At 52.9% G+C, this 16075-nt stretch overlaps 2 protein-coding genes across 2 annotated transcripts in view; both read right to left on the minus strand.

The window, feature by feature from the left end:
- Window positions 1-356: 356 nt before the first annotated feature.
- Window positions 357-11521, minus strand: UCP3 (uncoupling protein 3). Its single transcript, XM_040258872.1, has 7 exons — window positions 11393-11521; window positions 7179-7398; window positions 6488-6698; window positions 6030-6230; window positions 4823-4924; window positions 3948-4128; window positions 357-1598 (listed from the first exon to the last, which is right to left on the minus strand). Exons 2-7 carry the CDS (start codon window positions 7302-7304, stop codon window positions 1484-1486), a joined length of 936 nt encoding a protein of 311 aa, XP_040114806.1. The 5' UTR covers window positions 7305-7398; window positions 11393-11521; the 3' UTR covers window positions 357-1483.
- Window positions 11522-14663: 3142 nt separating this feature from the next.
- Window positions 14664-16075, minus strand: part of C2CD3 (C2 domain containing 3 centriole elongation regulator) — a 118836-nt gene continuing 117424 nt past the window's right edge. The window contains exon 33 of the mRNA XM_040258805.1: window positions 14664-15445. Coding sequence (XP_040114739.1) covers window positions 15305-15445 — 141 coding nt within the window. The 3' untranslated portion in view covers window positions 14664-15304. The remainder of the gene's footprint in view (window positions 15446-16075) is intronic.

Below are 16075 nucleotides of genomic sequence, written 5' to 3' on the forward strand. Positions count from 1 at the left end.
TGCAAGGATTCCCCATGGTTAGGTTGCTAGTAACTGTGTGTGTGGGTGAGTGAGGTTGGAACCCAGTTCTGACATCAGAGCCACATAAACTGCTAAGAACCAGAAAAAGACTGATCTTCTGGATTCCAATTATCAACATGAAATATATTCAGTTAAGTTTAGGAGAAGGTCATCTGGTTCAAGCCTGCCTTTTATAAATGGAGGAGTCAAACCCTTAAAATGCTGAGCAGCCGGGCTGCAGAAGCACAGAAGGCAGTGTACGTGTGAGGGGCCAGGCATGGCCCTGCGCTGATGAACAGGATGCCTGAAATGAGAAAGGGAAATTCCATCTAAGAAAGAGAAGGCGGAAAAGTGGCTCTTTTCATTCCCACACTCAAGGTGTGAATTCCTTTATTGAGTCATGATAATTTTCAAAAATTCTGAGTCCTGATACTTTAGACTCTCAGCCCAGCTTTTACCTCTTTGTCCCCAGACTCCACACCATTCAAGGTGCCTCACAGTCCAGTGGGGCAGTGGGGGCTGCCTGGGAGTGGGGCTCTGGCAGCTGTACACCATTCTCTGTCACCCCTGGCCCCCGAGTTCCTGGTTCCTTTGGTCTCACCTCTAGGCAACTGTGTCTTTCAAAAACTTCTTCCCTGGCACTTCCTCACTAATCGACAAAATCTTTTCCGAGGCATTGTCCTTTTATGCACACTTGTCCAGAGCTTTTGCTTTTATAATGTGCTTTTCTGCCCATTGATCCTTTTCTCACTTGATCCTCATAAACACCCCAAGTGAGATGGGAGGAAAGGGATTATTACTCCCATTTTACAGGAAAGGAAACTGAGGCTGCCCTTTTGGTTCTCCAGTGTTGTCAGCGAACATTTATGGGTCTCAGCGCACTGGCCCGGCTGTGCTCCTTTGACACAGTTTCTAGGTTTTCTCTTTTTTCCCTCTCTCACATTTCCCACAATCCCAGTGGATTCTACACGCAGACACATAACAAATACAGCTGATGATCTGTGGCTAACCAAAGGCTGCAGTCAAAAGTCTTTGTGTTGCTTTGGTGGCGTCTCACTAGATTCCTTAGCTGATTCCCAAGGGAAATGCAGGACACTCTTGTCCCATGCTTGCAGTCGTTCCTGTTTATAATTCATCATCTAATCAGATCTTCCAGGGGATATAAGTATGCAAACTTCTGTTTTACCCAAATAGATCTGTTTTGGTTTATTTTTTCTTGCCTAAATGTTAGGCATCCAACCTGATGGATTTCACAAATTAATATAATTTATGTTCCACCTTGTCAGTGCAAAACAAAGGTGTTCTTAAGACAAAGCACTGAAGACCACAATCCTTCCTATTCTTCTGTCTCTTGAGTCAGCATCAAGTAAACAGTTCTGTAAACAAATATGTATGGGTCTGTGTCCCTGTGGCGTGGACCCACTGCTTTATTCCAACCTGAACTGGTTTTGTCCTAGTTAAATATTAAGTAGCCTTGTTTTAGTCAAAACGGAGAGTCTCGTAGCATCTGGACTTTCATCAAGGCCCGTTTCATCTGCTCGTAGGTGACGAACATCACCACATTCCAGGATCCCAAACGCAAAAAAGAGGGTGTAAATCTGATGAGAGAGACAACCATTGGTCAGGTGGGTGGACTGGAGTCCCGCATAGATCTGTGTGCCCTCCCCACTCAGTGCTGCTGCTGAACTTCCGTTAGTCATGAGCACTTCTGAGATTGTTCTGTCATTTCCTTCTCTACTGAAGGAATTTAGGCAGAAGTCGGAGTCAGGCAAGGAAAGAAAACTAGCACTTTGAGCAGAGTTACCGTGTTAGGCAGTTAATTCTCACCGTTTTATCAGGTAGCTATGATTGCTGGCAGTTTCTCTTCAGAGACCCGGGTGAGATAGCTCAGTTGGAACCCCTGACTCCACTCTGCTGCTGAGTGTTTCTGGGCTCGTTTACAACCTGAGCAGCCACCCCTGAGGAGGCCCCTGCCTCCAGCTGGAGGCATCGCAAGGCGAAAACAACTTGATGCCAAATTTAGCTAATCTCCCAAGAGCCTGCCTGTCCTGTGACCACCTCACCTCAGCTATGGTTCACTGACTCCGGGAGGAGCCTGGCTCCTGCTCTCCTCTTCAGCCTGTCTCTCTGCTAATCCCCTCCTGGTTCTCTCAGCTCCTGTCAGACCCTTCCTCCCACACTTTTGCCCATGTTGGTCCTTCTGCTTGCTCTTCTCCTTGCTGGGCTGGTTGTTCTTGTCTCTGTGGGACTTGGCTTGGGCACCAGAATCTCACACCAGGGCCTCTCCTGAACCCTCAGCCTGGGCTTCTCACAGGGAAGATGGCACGAGGGCAGCAAATGTGAACTCTGGGGATAGTCCTGAGTTCAAATCCCAGCTTGACCAGCTTCTTAATCTTTCTCAGACTCAGTTTACTTACCTGTAACTGGAGGACATTGTCAAGAGGATTCAATGATAATGGACAGGGTTCGGTATTAGTAAATCCTCAATAAATGTCCCCTGCTTGTTAGCTGCTCTTCAAAAGAAGCACAGCACGGGGCCCAGCACTCATGAAGTGCTAAGGGAATGTTTGCCAAGTGAAAGTACAAACTGAGACAAGTGGGATGAAGAGCCTTCTGATGGCGGCACTTATAGGAAAAGAACTGTCAGCTGAAACTCAGTTTTGTGACATCATCCCGGGGTCGAGGACATGTGTGCTTGTTGGGCCTAATCCAACGGTGGGTGCCAGAAAACCATCCTCAGTGGTGGAGGTACGAGGGCCAAGCAAAGAGCTCAGTGTGGGATGGAGTGGGTGGTGTCTAAAGGTCAGGGTTTGAGCCGTGGCTCTTCCATTTAAACTTTGTGAGCTGGAACAAGTTCCGTGACCTTTCTGAGTTTCATTCTCCTCCTCAGAAAATGTGGAGAAATGGCCCAGTTCAGGCGGAGTGTGGAGATAATATACGTGAAGCACTAACTCAAGTCCTCATGCTCAGTGACTTGGTGGTCATGGTGACTGTTCATAACTTTATTATAGAGAGCTGATTTTGTGCTGGGGACTCTGGGAAGTGGAAGATGTATACAGTTGACCCTTGAACAACACAGGTTTGAACTGTGTGGGTCCACTTATACAGTTTCTTTAATATTAAATACTAATGATCTGAGATTGGTTGAATCTGTGGGTGTGGAAAGAGGGATGTGCAGAAAACATGGCAACAGAGGAACCACGTGTATGGAGGGCCAACTATAAGCTGTACATGTATTGATATTTTTAACTGCATGAGGTCTGTGTCTGTAACCCTGGCATTTGTTCAAGGGTCAGCTGTATAAGCCACAGTCCTTAGCTGCAAGGAGCTTGCACTCTAGCATGGGGGATCATTTAAACTTACAAATACTATCCTACAAAGTAGGAAGTGGTGGGTACCATAATAATGGTATCAGGGAAGTATTGCTGAAGTTCACAGAAGGGGAGAATTTGTATCTGCAAGTGTTAGGGAGAAGGTATTTGAACTAGTCTTGAAGGACAGCTAAGGTGTAGAGCACGTGGATGGCGCAGGAATGGCTTCCATGCAGAGGGAATGGTAAATGCCAGGAACACGTGAAGCACATGGGCTGTGGGCAGTGGTGATCCGTAGTGATGGCGGTGGGTCAGGGCAAAGCCTCAGGATTACCAAGCACCTTTCCCTCCTCCTCCCCTTCCTGTGTGTTTGGGGATGCACTTGGATCTATGCCTAGACTCCTTTTTTTTTTTTTTTTTCTCAGATAGGCCTCCCTGATCTTCAATTCAGATTTGGTCCCCTCTTTTCAAAGAAACATTTCCTTAGGTCTTTATATTGTGATTTTCCTTTGTGGCATTTACATCTGTGCTGTTCAACACTGCATTTCTAGGTGATCCCATGGAGGGGAGGAAGGGAGACGGGGAGGGAGGCCTGGTTCTCTAGGAGGGGGTGCTGGTGGCAGGAGGGGAGCTCACCCCTTGTAGAAGGCTGTGGGGCCCTCCTGGGTCACCATCTTCAGCATACAGTCGAAGGGGCTGTGGTACTGGCCTGGGGGCGAGTTCATATACCGCGTCTTCACCACGTCCACTGGGGAGGCCACCAGGGTGGCACAGAAACCAGCTCCAAAGGCAGAGACAAAGTGGCAGGGGAAGTTGTCTGTCGCAGGGTGGGGAAGAGCGGATGTTGGGCTGTGAGGTGAAGAGGGCCCTTGTTTTCTGCTTCACGTGTGTTCGGCGTTTGTCCCTAATGAAACTGAACTCCTTGAGCATGAGCTTGGTATAGTCTAGTGCTCGTGCTCAGGCATATCTGACTCTCTGCGAGCCCCTGGACAGTAGCCCACCAGGTTCCTCTGCCCATGGGACTTCCCTAGGCAAGAAAACTGGAGTGGGTTCCGTTTCCTCTTCCAGGGGATCTTCCTGACCCAGGGATAGAACCTGTATCTCCTGCATTGCAGGCAGATTCTTTACCGTCCTAGTCACCAGGGAAGCCCAAGCATGAGGATAGTGTTTTCCAAATCCCTTGCAGTGCCAAGGTGGGGCTCTTGATAAGGACTCACAAAGCTGGGCTGTCCCAGAGTTGGAAGCTAATCCGGCCCAATCACCTCATTAGAGGAAACTGGTCAGAGAAGGTGACCCTTGCTTGAAGGTGCACAGGGAGAAATGGTGCTGGGCTGGAGCCCAGGTCTCTGGCCTCCCGTCTAGGGTTCCTCCTTACTCATCCTAACGACGCTGGGCACCGTGCCTCCCTCCACTTTTTCTAAAGCCCGGTTGCCTGTGGGTGGTACCCACTCTGTGGAGTCCCAGTCCCCTCCAGACTGGGAGGGCTATCTGCCTGGAGCCCAGGGCCTCACCGGTGAGCAGGTGGTAGTCTAGCAGCTTTTCCTTGATGATGTCATAGGTCACCATCTCACCACAGTTGACAATGGCATTCCTCGTGATGTTGGGCAGAACTCCTGTCAGGAAGCGGGTGTGGCTGATGAGTGCGAAATAGAAGAAGCGGACCCCCTGGCTGCAAGGCCACAGGCCCAGTTGGGGGATATGGTGCCTCGTTCCAGTGGTCTAGAGGAACCCACCCTAGATGGGCAGATTCCACACTTTCCTTTCCGATGTTAAAAGCTCTCAGATTATCCATGTCCACTTTAGAGACAAAAAGCTTGTGTGTGTTTGGACCACATTTCAGAGGATAAACTGCAATACCCATCAAAATTAAAATATGCCTCCCTGAGACCTGGCTAGACCCAGAAAAGGAAGCCTTTCTTGGGAGAGGAACGGTAGGCTTTTGAAACAGTGACAGGTTGCAGCAGTTCAGTTTACCAACCCTTGGAGAGGGTTGAGACCGCCCGCTGGTTTCACAGATGAGGGCTGGGCTCCAGGAAGGCACGCAGCAAGCAAGCCTGTGACTCAGGTGTCCTGCCTTTAACCGTTACTGGGTCATTGTTTTCTTCTGCAAGATCCATGTGAGCCCTGGCCACGTGTGGGAGAGACATTATTTGTCAAGGGGGTCACCACTGAAACACACAGGGAACCTTAAAGTTTTGATCCCAAGGAAGCCCCCTCCTCATGACTGCTTGCCCCAGTGGCCTCTGCTTCTTCTACACGCGCAGCAGTCACCCCTCATAGGCCATTGCTGGGGAGGCCCTTCCTTCCCTCTCCACACACCGGGAGCTCACTGGAACTTTGGGGCCCAACTTGCACATCACCTCTGCCCCCCAACCCCCTAAGCCCTCGCGGCCTGCACCTCTGTGTGAACTCAGCACATCCTGCCCTGTGGAATGGCTGCTCCTTGACATGGCCCCCTCCTCTGTGACTGTGAGCCATGAGGGTATCCTCTGTTCATTTCTATCTCCCTCACAGCCCTGCATGTGGTGAAGGGTTGGTAAACTGAACTGAATTGGGGGCAGTATGGCTGGTCAGCTGGCACATTGGGATATGTTAGGATATTCCTTTAGAACTGCTGGAATATTCGTGATGGGAGCTCCCTGCTTGCTCAGTTCCCTGTCCCACCCTAGGGTGGAGAAGACGCTGCCCAAGCTCCCCAAGCGTGGAGTCCAGACCTACCTTTCCACAGGCCCCGAACCCCTTCCTCCCTGGCGATGGTCCTGTAGGCATCCATTGTCCCACTGTACTTCCTGCTGCTCCCCGGCCCAGTGTGCTTGCTGGCCTGAAAGCGGATCTTCACCACGTCTGTGGGCTGGGCACAGGTCACTGCCATGGCCCCCGTGGTGCAGCCCGCCAAAATCCGGGTAATGATGCTGGAGTCTGGAGAGGAGAGCAAGCGGGCCAGCGTTGTACTACCCCGCTCCTCTGCGGGCCTGATGCTGGTCTCTGGGGGCTGCCCCTGACCTAGGCCCATCTCTCCCAGGCCAGGGTTCCGGATTCTCCTCGACAGAGGCTCAGTCACCTCACGAGGCCCTGTTACCAGCTTCCCATGCCTCAGCTCTGCCTCTGAGTCTGCACCGCCCTGATCTCCTGACCCACAGCCTAGATCCTGCTTTGACCCACCCCTCAGCACTCACGGTCCGATCCCTTGGGGGTGTAGAACTGCTTGACAGAGTCGTAGAGGCCGATGCGGATGGAGGCGAAGCTCATCTGGCGCTGCAGGCCGGCGACCAGCCCGCTGTAGAGGCTGCGGGGGCCCTCGGTGCGCACCATGGTCAGGATGGTGCCCAGCACCCCGTGGTACTGGGCACTCCGCGACGCCTGGGCCAGCTGGTTCTCCCCCTGGATCTGAGGGACACCCCGCAGAGTATGAGGACTTGGGCGGGGCTGTGTGCAGGGGGCCCTGCCTGGGGCTGGACCTCGGAACAAGTCTGGTCACAGTGTCACATCTCAGTAAAAATGACAGTTCTGTGTAGCAGTTGCCAGCTCACAAACTGTTGTACATTGTGTGGTAAAACGGAGGGTGATAATTTTTCTCATTACAAGTTGTCTGTGACTTGCCCAAGCTCACACGGTAATTCCTTACTTCTCACTTTATGGCTTACAAAGCAGGGCAAGGCCATATAAGGACCCTGGCATGTCCTGCCAAGGAATTAAGATCTTGGGTGATGGTGATGAGAGGATGGTGAGGTAGGGTCATGGATAGTGAGTGACCTGCTCAGGGTTCTCTGTGAGGAAGGGCAGGCAGGCAGACGCCGCAGGTGCCCTGGTGGAGAACTCAGCCCCTCCATTGTTGGGAACAATGACCCTTGGCCAAAGGGCACCTACCTGCAGGCGGACCTTGGCTGTGTCCAGTGGAAAGGTGAGGAGGTCAGCAAAGCAGGCCGCCGTGCCTGCCCCCAGGAACTTCACAGCCGTTGTGGGGGGCCTCTCTGAAGGTTGCAATCCAACCATGGTCCCAGAGGCTCTGCCCGGTCCCTCCAGGGCCCAGTGGAGGTCCAAGGAGAGAGGCTGCAGCCCAGCCTTGGGCTTCAGTGCATGGAGGACGCTGCAGGGGACAGGCCAGGGGAGGGGATGGTACGTGTGCCCTCCAGGCTCATCCCCAAGTTCCCCTCAGCACCAGGAGTGGGTTTCTAAGTGAAAAGCCTGAGCAGGGTTGTCTTAGCTGTGTGGATTTGACTTATAAGAACAGGTCGCTTTCCTCCCTAATCTCTTACTATCCTCACCCTGTCCTTTCCCTTCCACGTTGGAAGTGGTCTTCATTGCATAAAGGCTCAGGCAGAGACAGACCTGGTTCTGACTCCACACCACAACCCTCTTCTCCTTCCCCAGCCTCAAGCTGCTTCCTGGGGAAGGCCTGCTCCCTGGTGTATGGTTGTTGTCTGGTTGCTCAGTCATGTCCCACTCTTTGTGACCCCATGGACTGCAGCACGCCAGGCTTCGCTGTCCTTCACTATCTCCCAGAATTTGTTCAAACTCATGTCCGTCAAGTTGGTGATGCCATCCAACAATCTCATCCTCTGTTGTCCCCTTCTCCTCCTGCCTTCAATCTTTCCCAGCATCAGGGTCTTTTCCAATGAGTCAGCTCTTCACATCGGGTGGCCAAAGTATTGGAGTTTCAGCTTCAGCATCAGTCCTTCCAGTGAATATTCAGGATTGATTTCCTTTAGGATTGACTGGTTTGATCTCCTTGCTGTCCAAGGGACTCTCAAGAGTTGTCTCCAGCACCACAGTTCAAAAACATCAATTCTTCGGAGCTCAGCCTTCTTTATAGTTCAACTCACACGTCTGTACATGGCTACTGGAACAACTATAGCTTTGACTATATGGACCTTTGTAAGCAAAGTGATGCTTCTATTTTTTTTAATATGCTGGTATATGGAGAGCTCACCCAGCCTTATCACTTTAGGTCCTGCCATCCCAAATCAGCATAGTAGGGGTGGGAGGAGAGCCCGGGAAGGTGGGCAAGACTGCAGCAGCTGGGGCTCCAGGTTGCTCTGTGAGACAGTCCAGGGCAGGCTTAGAGGAGGAGGGAACGGCTGGGGCATGGGGCTCTGGGGGCCGGCCTCTACACACCGGCTCACTGAGTTCTCACAGCTTGGCTGCGCGGTAGCTTCTCTCCTCTCCCCACTTTGGGCTGATTCAGTGGGAGCTCAGAGATGTTGGCCTACTCAGAGTCACCAGTGTCAGAGCGTGGGTTGCTCCGCTCTGCTAGGCTTGAAACAGTGCTGGAAAGAGGGCAGGATGGCATTTAAATCTATTTTACAGGTGGGAAAAGAGAGGCTTAAGATGGAGAGAGACTTCCTCAAATTCACAGAACTGCAGCCAGGGTCTTATGGTGGCAATAAGACCCCTTTCACTGTTCATTCCACTCAGTGGCCCCAGTGGATGTGGTAGAATGGGTGTCCACCATCCTGCCTTTTTGTTGCGGATATTCAAAGCCCTTTGAATTACATGAACCCCCCCTCTCTGGGGACTTAAGTGCTAAGCATGTGCAACAACAGCTTGGTGAGGAGGTCTGGTGGGCACTGCTGTCCAGGCTGGCAGAGGAAGACAATGCGCCCGGGGAGGCCGAGACCGGCGCCTGTCACAGTCAGGGCCTGGGCTCCCCCCACAGTGCTCGCCCCACAGCCTATCTGCCTGCCTTTCTGCGTTGCTCCCTGAGGGCTGATGTGGAGCTGAGTCTGGTTGAGGGGACAGCATGGCGGGCCAGCTGAGGGGACACCATCCTCCTTCCCATTCGCCCGACAGAAGCTCAGCAACTGCCAGGAGGCTTGGTCCCTGGCGGGGAGGCTGTGGTTCCTCTTTTGTGGTTGGAATGCATGTGTCCGAGGGAGTGCGGGAGCAGCTCCCGGTGCCCACGTCCCGTCAGCCTCTCTTCCCTCGGGCCCTGGCCTTTCCCGTGTCCAGCTCCTCCTCTGACAGGAGCAGGGCTGCCGAGATCCTCAGCTTCAGGGATCTGAGGGCCTGACTCCCAGGGCAGGAGAGGCCCCTGGGCGGTGTGTTCTCTAGTGTCTCTTATTGGTTGTACGAGTGTCCCTTTTCCAAAATGTTTGGTGGTCGCCTAGGCTCTAATAGAAGAACTCTGCCAAGTTAGGTATTTTCACTCCTCTCTCAAGAGTTAGGAACTGAGGTGCAGAGGTGGGGCCCCTAGAGCTGCGTGACTGCATGTTCCTTGCCCTTGGCCCCTGCTGTGGAGTGTTTGTGATGGGCCAGGCCCCACTGGGTGGCTTTGAGCACTTCATGAACTGCCTTCTGGGCTGGATCTGTCTCCCTGGGGAGCCTGTGTCCCCAGCCAGGAGACTGAACCAACAGATATGGCTTCCCTTCTGAACCTCCTTTGTCCTTGGCTGCCTCTGTCCCAGACCTTCTTTAGAATTGGCTCATTTTTTTTTTCCCCTTGGCTGCATGGCATGTGGGATCTTAGTTCCCCGACCAGGGATCAAACCTGTGGCCCTTGCAGTGGAAGCATGGAATCTTAACCACTGGACAGTCAGGGAATTCCCTAGAATTAGTTCATTAACTGCCGTGATTTCTCCCTAGATGGGGGCCCCAAAGCAAGGACAGGAGCTATTTATCACGCTTCTCTCTGCAGCCTGGTATCCAGATGGCCCAGGGCCAGAGGGGCCCAGGGAGGACCAGTTGACCAAGGGACCCCATGGGCCGAGGGAGGGAAATGGGGAAGAAGCTGAGATAGATGCCCACAGTGTTCTTTGATGGAGGGCCTCAAATGCCCTAGCTGTACTTAATCTAGCGAGAATGGGGACTGGCTGGTGTTTTCAAGTTGAGGGATGACACTGTCAGACCTGTGTTCAGGTCAGGCTGGTGTAGGCGTCGGGGCTGGACAGGGAGGGAGCCAGTGGAGGCTCTGAGACCAGTGAGGTTGAAGGGATGGTGCACCAGAGGTGTTGGAGCCTGGCCTTGGTCAAGAGCAGTGGCCAGGAGGCAAGCCAGAACTTGTTCCAGAGGCTGTCTTGAGTCCCCCACGGGGACGGAGTGGATAGGCATGGACTCAGGCGGGGTGGGCTCTAGACTTTCACTGGTCACGTAGGGGCGGGACAGGGGGAGGCCACAGGGTGGGCAGAGGTAGGGGTCCCGAGGCTGGTGCTCCCCAACCTCTTGCTTTATTGCAGCTTCCTGAAAGGGTCCTTGGGAAGCCCTAGCGGCCAGCAGACCTATCCCACTGACATAGGTGAAGGGCAGAGCAGAAGTCCCTCCCTGTGCTCTGCTGGAGCATGAGGAACGAGGCATTCCAGCCTTGCACACCCAGAGCAGTGGTGCCCCGGTAACATCTGCTGAGCACTTCCTGCACCAGACACTGTGCTGAGGCCTTTAGAGGCAGTGACTAATTCAACCCCTTTATTAGGCTACGAGACAGTTGCTGTGATTGTCTGGGTCCAAGGGCCCTGAAGCTTTGAGGGCTTCAGCTAGTCACAAGGCTAGAGGGATGGAGAGGGATTCAAGCCCAGTGTCTGGCACCTGCTCCAGGGCCACCTCTCAGTCTCAGACTTCAGAGGGAGCTCAGGGTACCTGGAGCCGCTTATTTACAGACCGGATTCTTGGCCCTCAGCCCGAGATTCAGGTCTGAGCCGGGGCCCTGGGAATCTGCATTAGAAACAAGTTCTCCGTGGTGGCGCTGGAGCAGGGATCAGAGTTCCTGTTCTGAGATGCCCTTGACCCCACCTTCCCGGCAAAGCCTCTCCTGCATGCATGCTGAGTCAGGGAGGAGGGCCTCCTGGGGAAAGGGCTTTATGGTCTGGAGACTTTGTGGGGACTCTGGGCCAGACTAAGGAGAAAACCACAGCTTCTCTTTGGGGATTTGCAAAGTCACAGCAGAGGCCGCCAGCAGAGCAAAAGGGAAGCGAGTCCCTGGTGAGTGACAGGAGTGGGGGATGGAGTCCCAGAGCCAACAGCGCCCTCATCAGGGCTGCCTTTCCCTCCTCTTGACTCAGGCTCTACCTGCTGTGTGCTACCAGCTCTGGCTGCCAGCTGCCTTTGGGAGGACATGGAGGAGGAAGATGGGCTGGAGGGTGGGGTCTTACCTGTAGGGGCAGCCAGGGTGGCAGAAGCATGGGGCCTCTTTAAGGCTCCTCAGGGCTCCATCCCAGGAGGTGGCAGCAGGGATCTGATCGCCCCTTTGCCATTTGCTGGTGTCTCTGCAGCCTCTGGCTTGGCACCTGTCTTTATACACTCTGGCTGACCTGAAACCTTACCCTGGAGTAGCTACTTGACAGCCTGGTCACTTGACCAGAGGCGGCTGGTGCAGGGCAGGGATGCGAGGGGGGAGGTCAGAGTTCCAGACCTGCTTCAGTTCCCTTGACTTGGGCTTCTATAAAACACCCCATTGCAGTTGATGAAAGGAGAGCTCCTTTGGGTGATGAGGGTGTATATGGGGTGGTGGGGGTTGGACTTGTCACTTTTGAGAGTCCAAAGGCCAAGGCTGCCACGATGGTCTTGTCAGGGCTCCCCTGGGCCTTCTCTTAATAGTAACAATGGTGATGCTAACTCATTTCTTGTGCCTACTATGTGCTAGAAACTTTACATTATTTCTTTCACAACTCTTATGAGGTAGGTATAATTAGGAGTCTTTTTCCCCAAAGCTTTATTAAGATATAATTCCTGTGCAATTTAGCTGTTTAACTGGTACAGTTCAGTGGTTCTTAGTGTATTCACAGTTACACAGCCATCAGTCATCACAATTTTAGAACATTTTCATTACCTCCCTCCCCACACATCTCCGTACACAACAGTGTCATTTCTGTTTTCCCTTCCCTCCAAAGCCACCCAGGCAATCATTAATCTACTTTGTCTCTATAGATTCGCTTATCCTGAACATTTCATACTAACAGAATCACACAATATGTGACCTTTTGTGACTGGCTTCTTTTACTTACCATAGTGATTTCCAAGTTCATCCTTGTTGGATCATGTGTCAGCACTTCCTGTCTTTTTATGACTGAGGATTCATGCATTTTAATGCTTAGTTTACAGAGGAGAGAACTGATAGGGAGGGACAGGGACGTGCCCAGGTCATACAGTTATGTGGCAGGGCCTGACTTCCAGCCTGTAAATGATAATGTACTTTGGACCTATCTGCTGTGAATACTACTCTCTGTGACATGACACTTGGAGGCTTCAGCATGGACATCATTGGAGCTAAAGGGATCTGGGGAGGGTCCCTTGCAGCAGCCAGTGATAGGCACTGAGGGTAAAGGTTACGCAGTCTGAACCTGGGAACCTGGTGACCAAGAGGGAGGGGAAGGGGAAGGGGAGAAGAGAGGGAGAGTGAAGGATGGGAGTTAATTTGGTGGGGCAGAGGCCACTTCTAGACTTGGGCGTAGAGCCGTGGCCACAGAACAAGTGGTTATGGGTCCAGATCAAGTACCAAGGTCCTCCTCTTCGGGCCAGGCCCTGCTCTAATGTCAACAGAACAGGCAGCTGGGTTAGTCCTATAAGGGGAGCTGCTCAGGTCGCCGAGGTGAGGAGGGCTCTGGAAGGAGGTTTTTGGCTCTACCTGAGAATGGCAGTCTGGAGGTGGTGGGGGAATTGCAGCCAGGAGGTGTGGAGGGATAAATAGGGGCAGTGGGCCCCGGAGAAACCCAGAGTGTGGGCAGCTGAGCTCACGTGGGCCTGGGTGCTCTCTGACGGCAGGGCCAGCCCTGTCTGCTTTGGCTCCGTTTCCCCAGAATCCAGCCTGTGCTAGAAGTTCCAAAGTTGGCTGCTATGGGTTGAAATCAACCAGCCTCTGGGAGATTAGCAGCACCCATTTGCGGGGCTCTGTGGTGGGGGTGCTGAGGGCAGTGGGGAAGACAGCGGCTGGTTCTACTGGCTGTGGTGGGAACAAGCGCGTTCCTTCTGGCCTCGCCCTGTGCTGCATGCTCGGCAGGGTGCTTCTGAGCTGCTGTTGGGAAAGACAATCACCTTCTGGGGAGAAGATGCTGGTAGAGCATCTGTAGGAGTAGAGGCGGGTTCAGACCCTCAGGGTGCCTCTGTGTTACTGGAGGCTGCCCTCCGCCTGAGTAGGAGTCCTTATCCCAACTCGACCCCGTGGAGCAGGACTGACAAATATTCGTCACCTGAGGTTAAAGCCCTCAGGCCTGGACTTCTGATGGCCCCTCTGTGGGTTTTGTGTGGCTTCAAGGCAGGTGGAGACCTGGGCCTTGAAATCTCCTGGCAGGCAGGCAGCTGGTGAGCTGAGAGGGAGACGCTGGGGAGGGGGTAAGCTGGCAGCCTGAAGGTTAGGGCCCGGATGAACAGATGAAGGGGACACACTGGTCTGAAGGCACTTGACCGACGACGAGGAAGGCAGCCTTTGTTTCCTCTGGGTTCCCTCTGGGGCCTGTCCTGCCTGTCTACTGACTTGCTCTGCTAAGTGGGGGAGGAGTGGGTGGGGCTGGCATTTCCTGAGCTTCTGCCAAGGGCCAAGTGCAGGCGAAGCACTTTCACAAATGTCATCATTTAAGCTTAGCAGCAACCCACTGAAGTGGGGCTTGTTATCTTGCTTTACAGATGAGGTGACAGAGGCTCAGACAGAGGCGTAGTCAGGCCTGAGGGCACCTATCAGGAAGCAGCAGAACCAGCCGCTCTCTGCTCTCCCCTCCACTGCATGTGCTTACCCCCAGACTTCAAGGAAGCCTTCTCTGACTGTTCCAGTCCACATGGTTCCCCCCACCGCAACCTCCCCAAACTCCCTGAATTCACAACACTTAACTGACCGTACCCTGGGCACAGAAGCCTTCTGATGTGTCTGGAGGTGTCTCATGTGGTGACTTACTTCCTAGGTACATGAACAGAGGCAAGTCACCTAACTCTGTTGAGCTTCAGATTAATTATAAGATGCGAACCACAGTATGTGGGTTGTAGAGCTGCTCTGAGGATTGAGATGACCTGTGCTTGGGGTGGAAAGTGGGGCCCTTCGTGTTGTTCCCTCCTCTCCCCTTCTCCTCTGCCCCTTTCTAATCTTCTCCACATAGGCCCTGTCTGTGGTAACTGCTCAAATGTGTGGAGTCTGACAGTCTAAGCTAGAACTATGTACTCACCCCAGAGAGATGGGGGATTCAAGCAGGCCTGTAGCATGCGACCCCTTTACTTGGCTGACAGACTTGAGGAACCAGCAGAGGAAATACTAGGTGTCACTCCAATCTGGACCAACCTAATCTTTGGGGGAGTCAGAAGTCTCATGGTGACCCTAGCCCCCTGGTTCCAGATGAGCTTCTCCAAGGGCCGGTATGGCTGTCAAGCTTTCCCTCTGGCTGTTAGAGCACAAATTCCTCACACTCCAGAGGCCAACCCAGTAAACACTTGTGCACAGAATACAAATACCAGTATCATTTTATTCAAACACAGGCAGGAACAATGACCTTCAGAGCTGGGTAAAAACAATAAGTTAAAAGCATGGTTAGAATTTCAGACAATCAGATAAAAAGTTCAAAGGAGGTAATTTCCCCCTCCTTTCCTACTGATTAATTCAACACAGCATAAAAATAATTTTATCTATAAAATACCCTTATTTCCAAGCAAATAAATTGGAAGTGGTCCTTGGATTTCCCTGGCTATGCCCGATGCCCAAACTCTCCACCCACCTTCCCCAACCCTTAAAGGCAAAAGGGCCCATCATATTCAGGCAGAGGGTAGGCTTGTGTCAGCAGCAGGCTCTGTTGAAGACACTGGGAGGAGCTTCCCAGCTGAAGGATGCCTGCTTGGGTCCCCTCGTCAAAAGATGGTGGGCCACTTGGGCACTGGAATCCACTGTGTCCCGCCTTTGCCTCACCATCGGGGGAAGCTGAAGTCCTGGCAGGTGGACACGGCCCCGGTTTGGGATGCTCCTCTAGTCTGGGGTGACTGGTGTCCAGGGACGAGGCTGGTGGTCTCAGGGCTCTCACAGCCCTGAAGGAAGCTGGACAAGGCTGAGGGTGAGTGGGCGGGTCGTCCTTCCCTCAGTCTTTTGGGCTGTATTAGTCCTTCTGGGAGAATTGGGAAGAAAATATCCGTGCAATCCTGCGAGTTTCTTCCTCAGGCAGGGTGGGCGGCAGCAAGCTGGGTCTGGGGCGACAAGGCCTTTGGGACAGGGGTCCTCTGGTGGCCTTGCTCTTGTCCTGGAGAGGAAGAGGTCAGCTAGGTTAGCACTGCGCACACGGAACAGCCTAGAGATGACTTTGACTCCTCTCGTCTTTCGCTCCTTCGGCTAATACTGGTATAGAGCTGACTGATTCACAAGGCACCTTACACACCTTAGTGTGTTTAAGCCTCACCTCGACCTTGCAGGCTGGTATGTGGTTCATGGATGGATGAGGAAACGACAGTTCAGTGAGATAAACTCAGGATATACACACCCTCACAGAGTAGCAGAGCTAAGATGTGAACCGCTGCTCAGACTCCTGTGCCTCTGGAGGAGGGGTGGTCTCTCTCTTGCTGCATGAGTCTAGGCAAGTCATTCCTCCTCTAAAATGTGGGTGTCCTGTGTGTGACCTGCCAGGTATCATGAAACACATACCCACAGCCCTGCTACCAAACATTGCCCTGTCTCGGGCTGATGGCTATCACTTATCCCCTCACCTCTAATATTTATTTATTTGGCTAAACTGGGTCTTAGTTGCAGCATGTGGGATCTTCTATTTTCTTCGCTGCAGCATGCAGGATCTTTTTTTTTTTTTAGTTGCAGCATGTGGGGTCTAGTTCCCTGACCAGGGATTGAACCTGGGCCCCCTGCACTGGAGCACAGTCTT

This window comes from Oryx dammah, unplaced genomic scaffold, assembly GCF_014754425.2.
Source record: "Oryx dammah isolate SB20612 unplaced genomic scaffold, SCBI_Odam_1.1 HiC_scaffold_17, whole genome shotgun sequence".
Lineage (NCBI taxonomy): Eukaryota > Metazoa > Chordata > Mammalia > Artiodactyla > Bovidae > Oryx > Oryx dammah.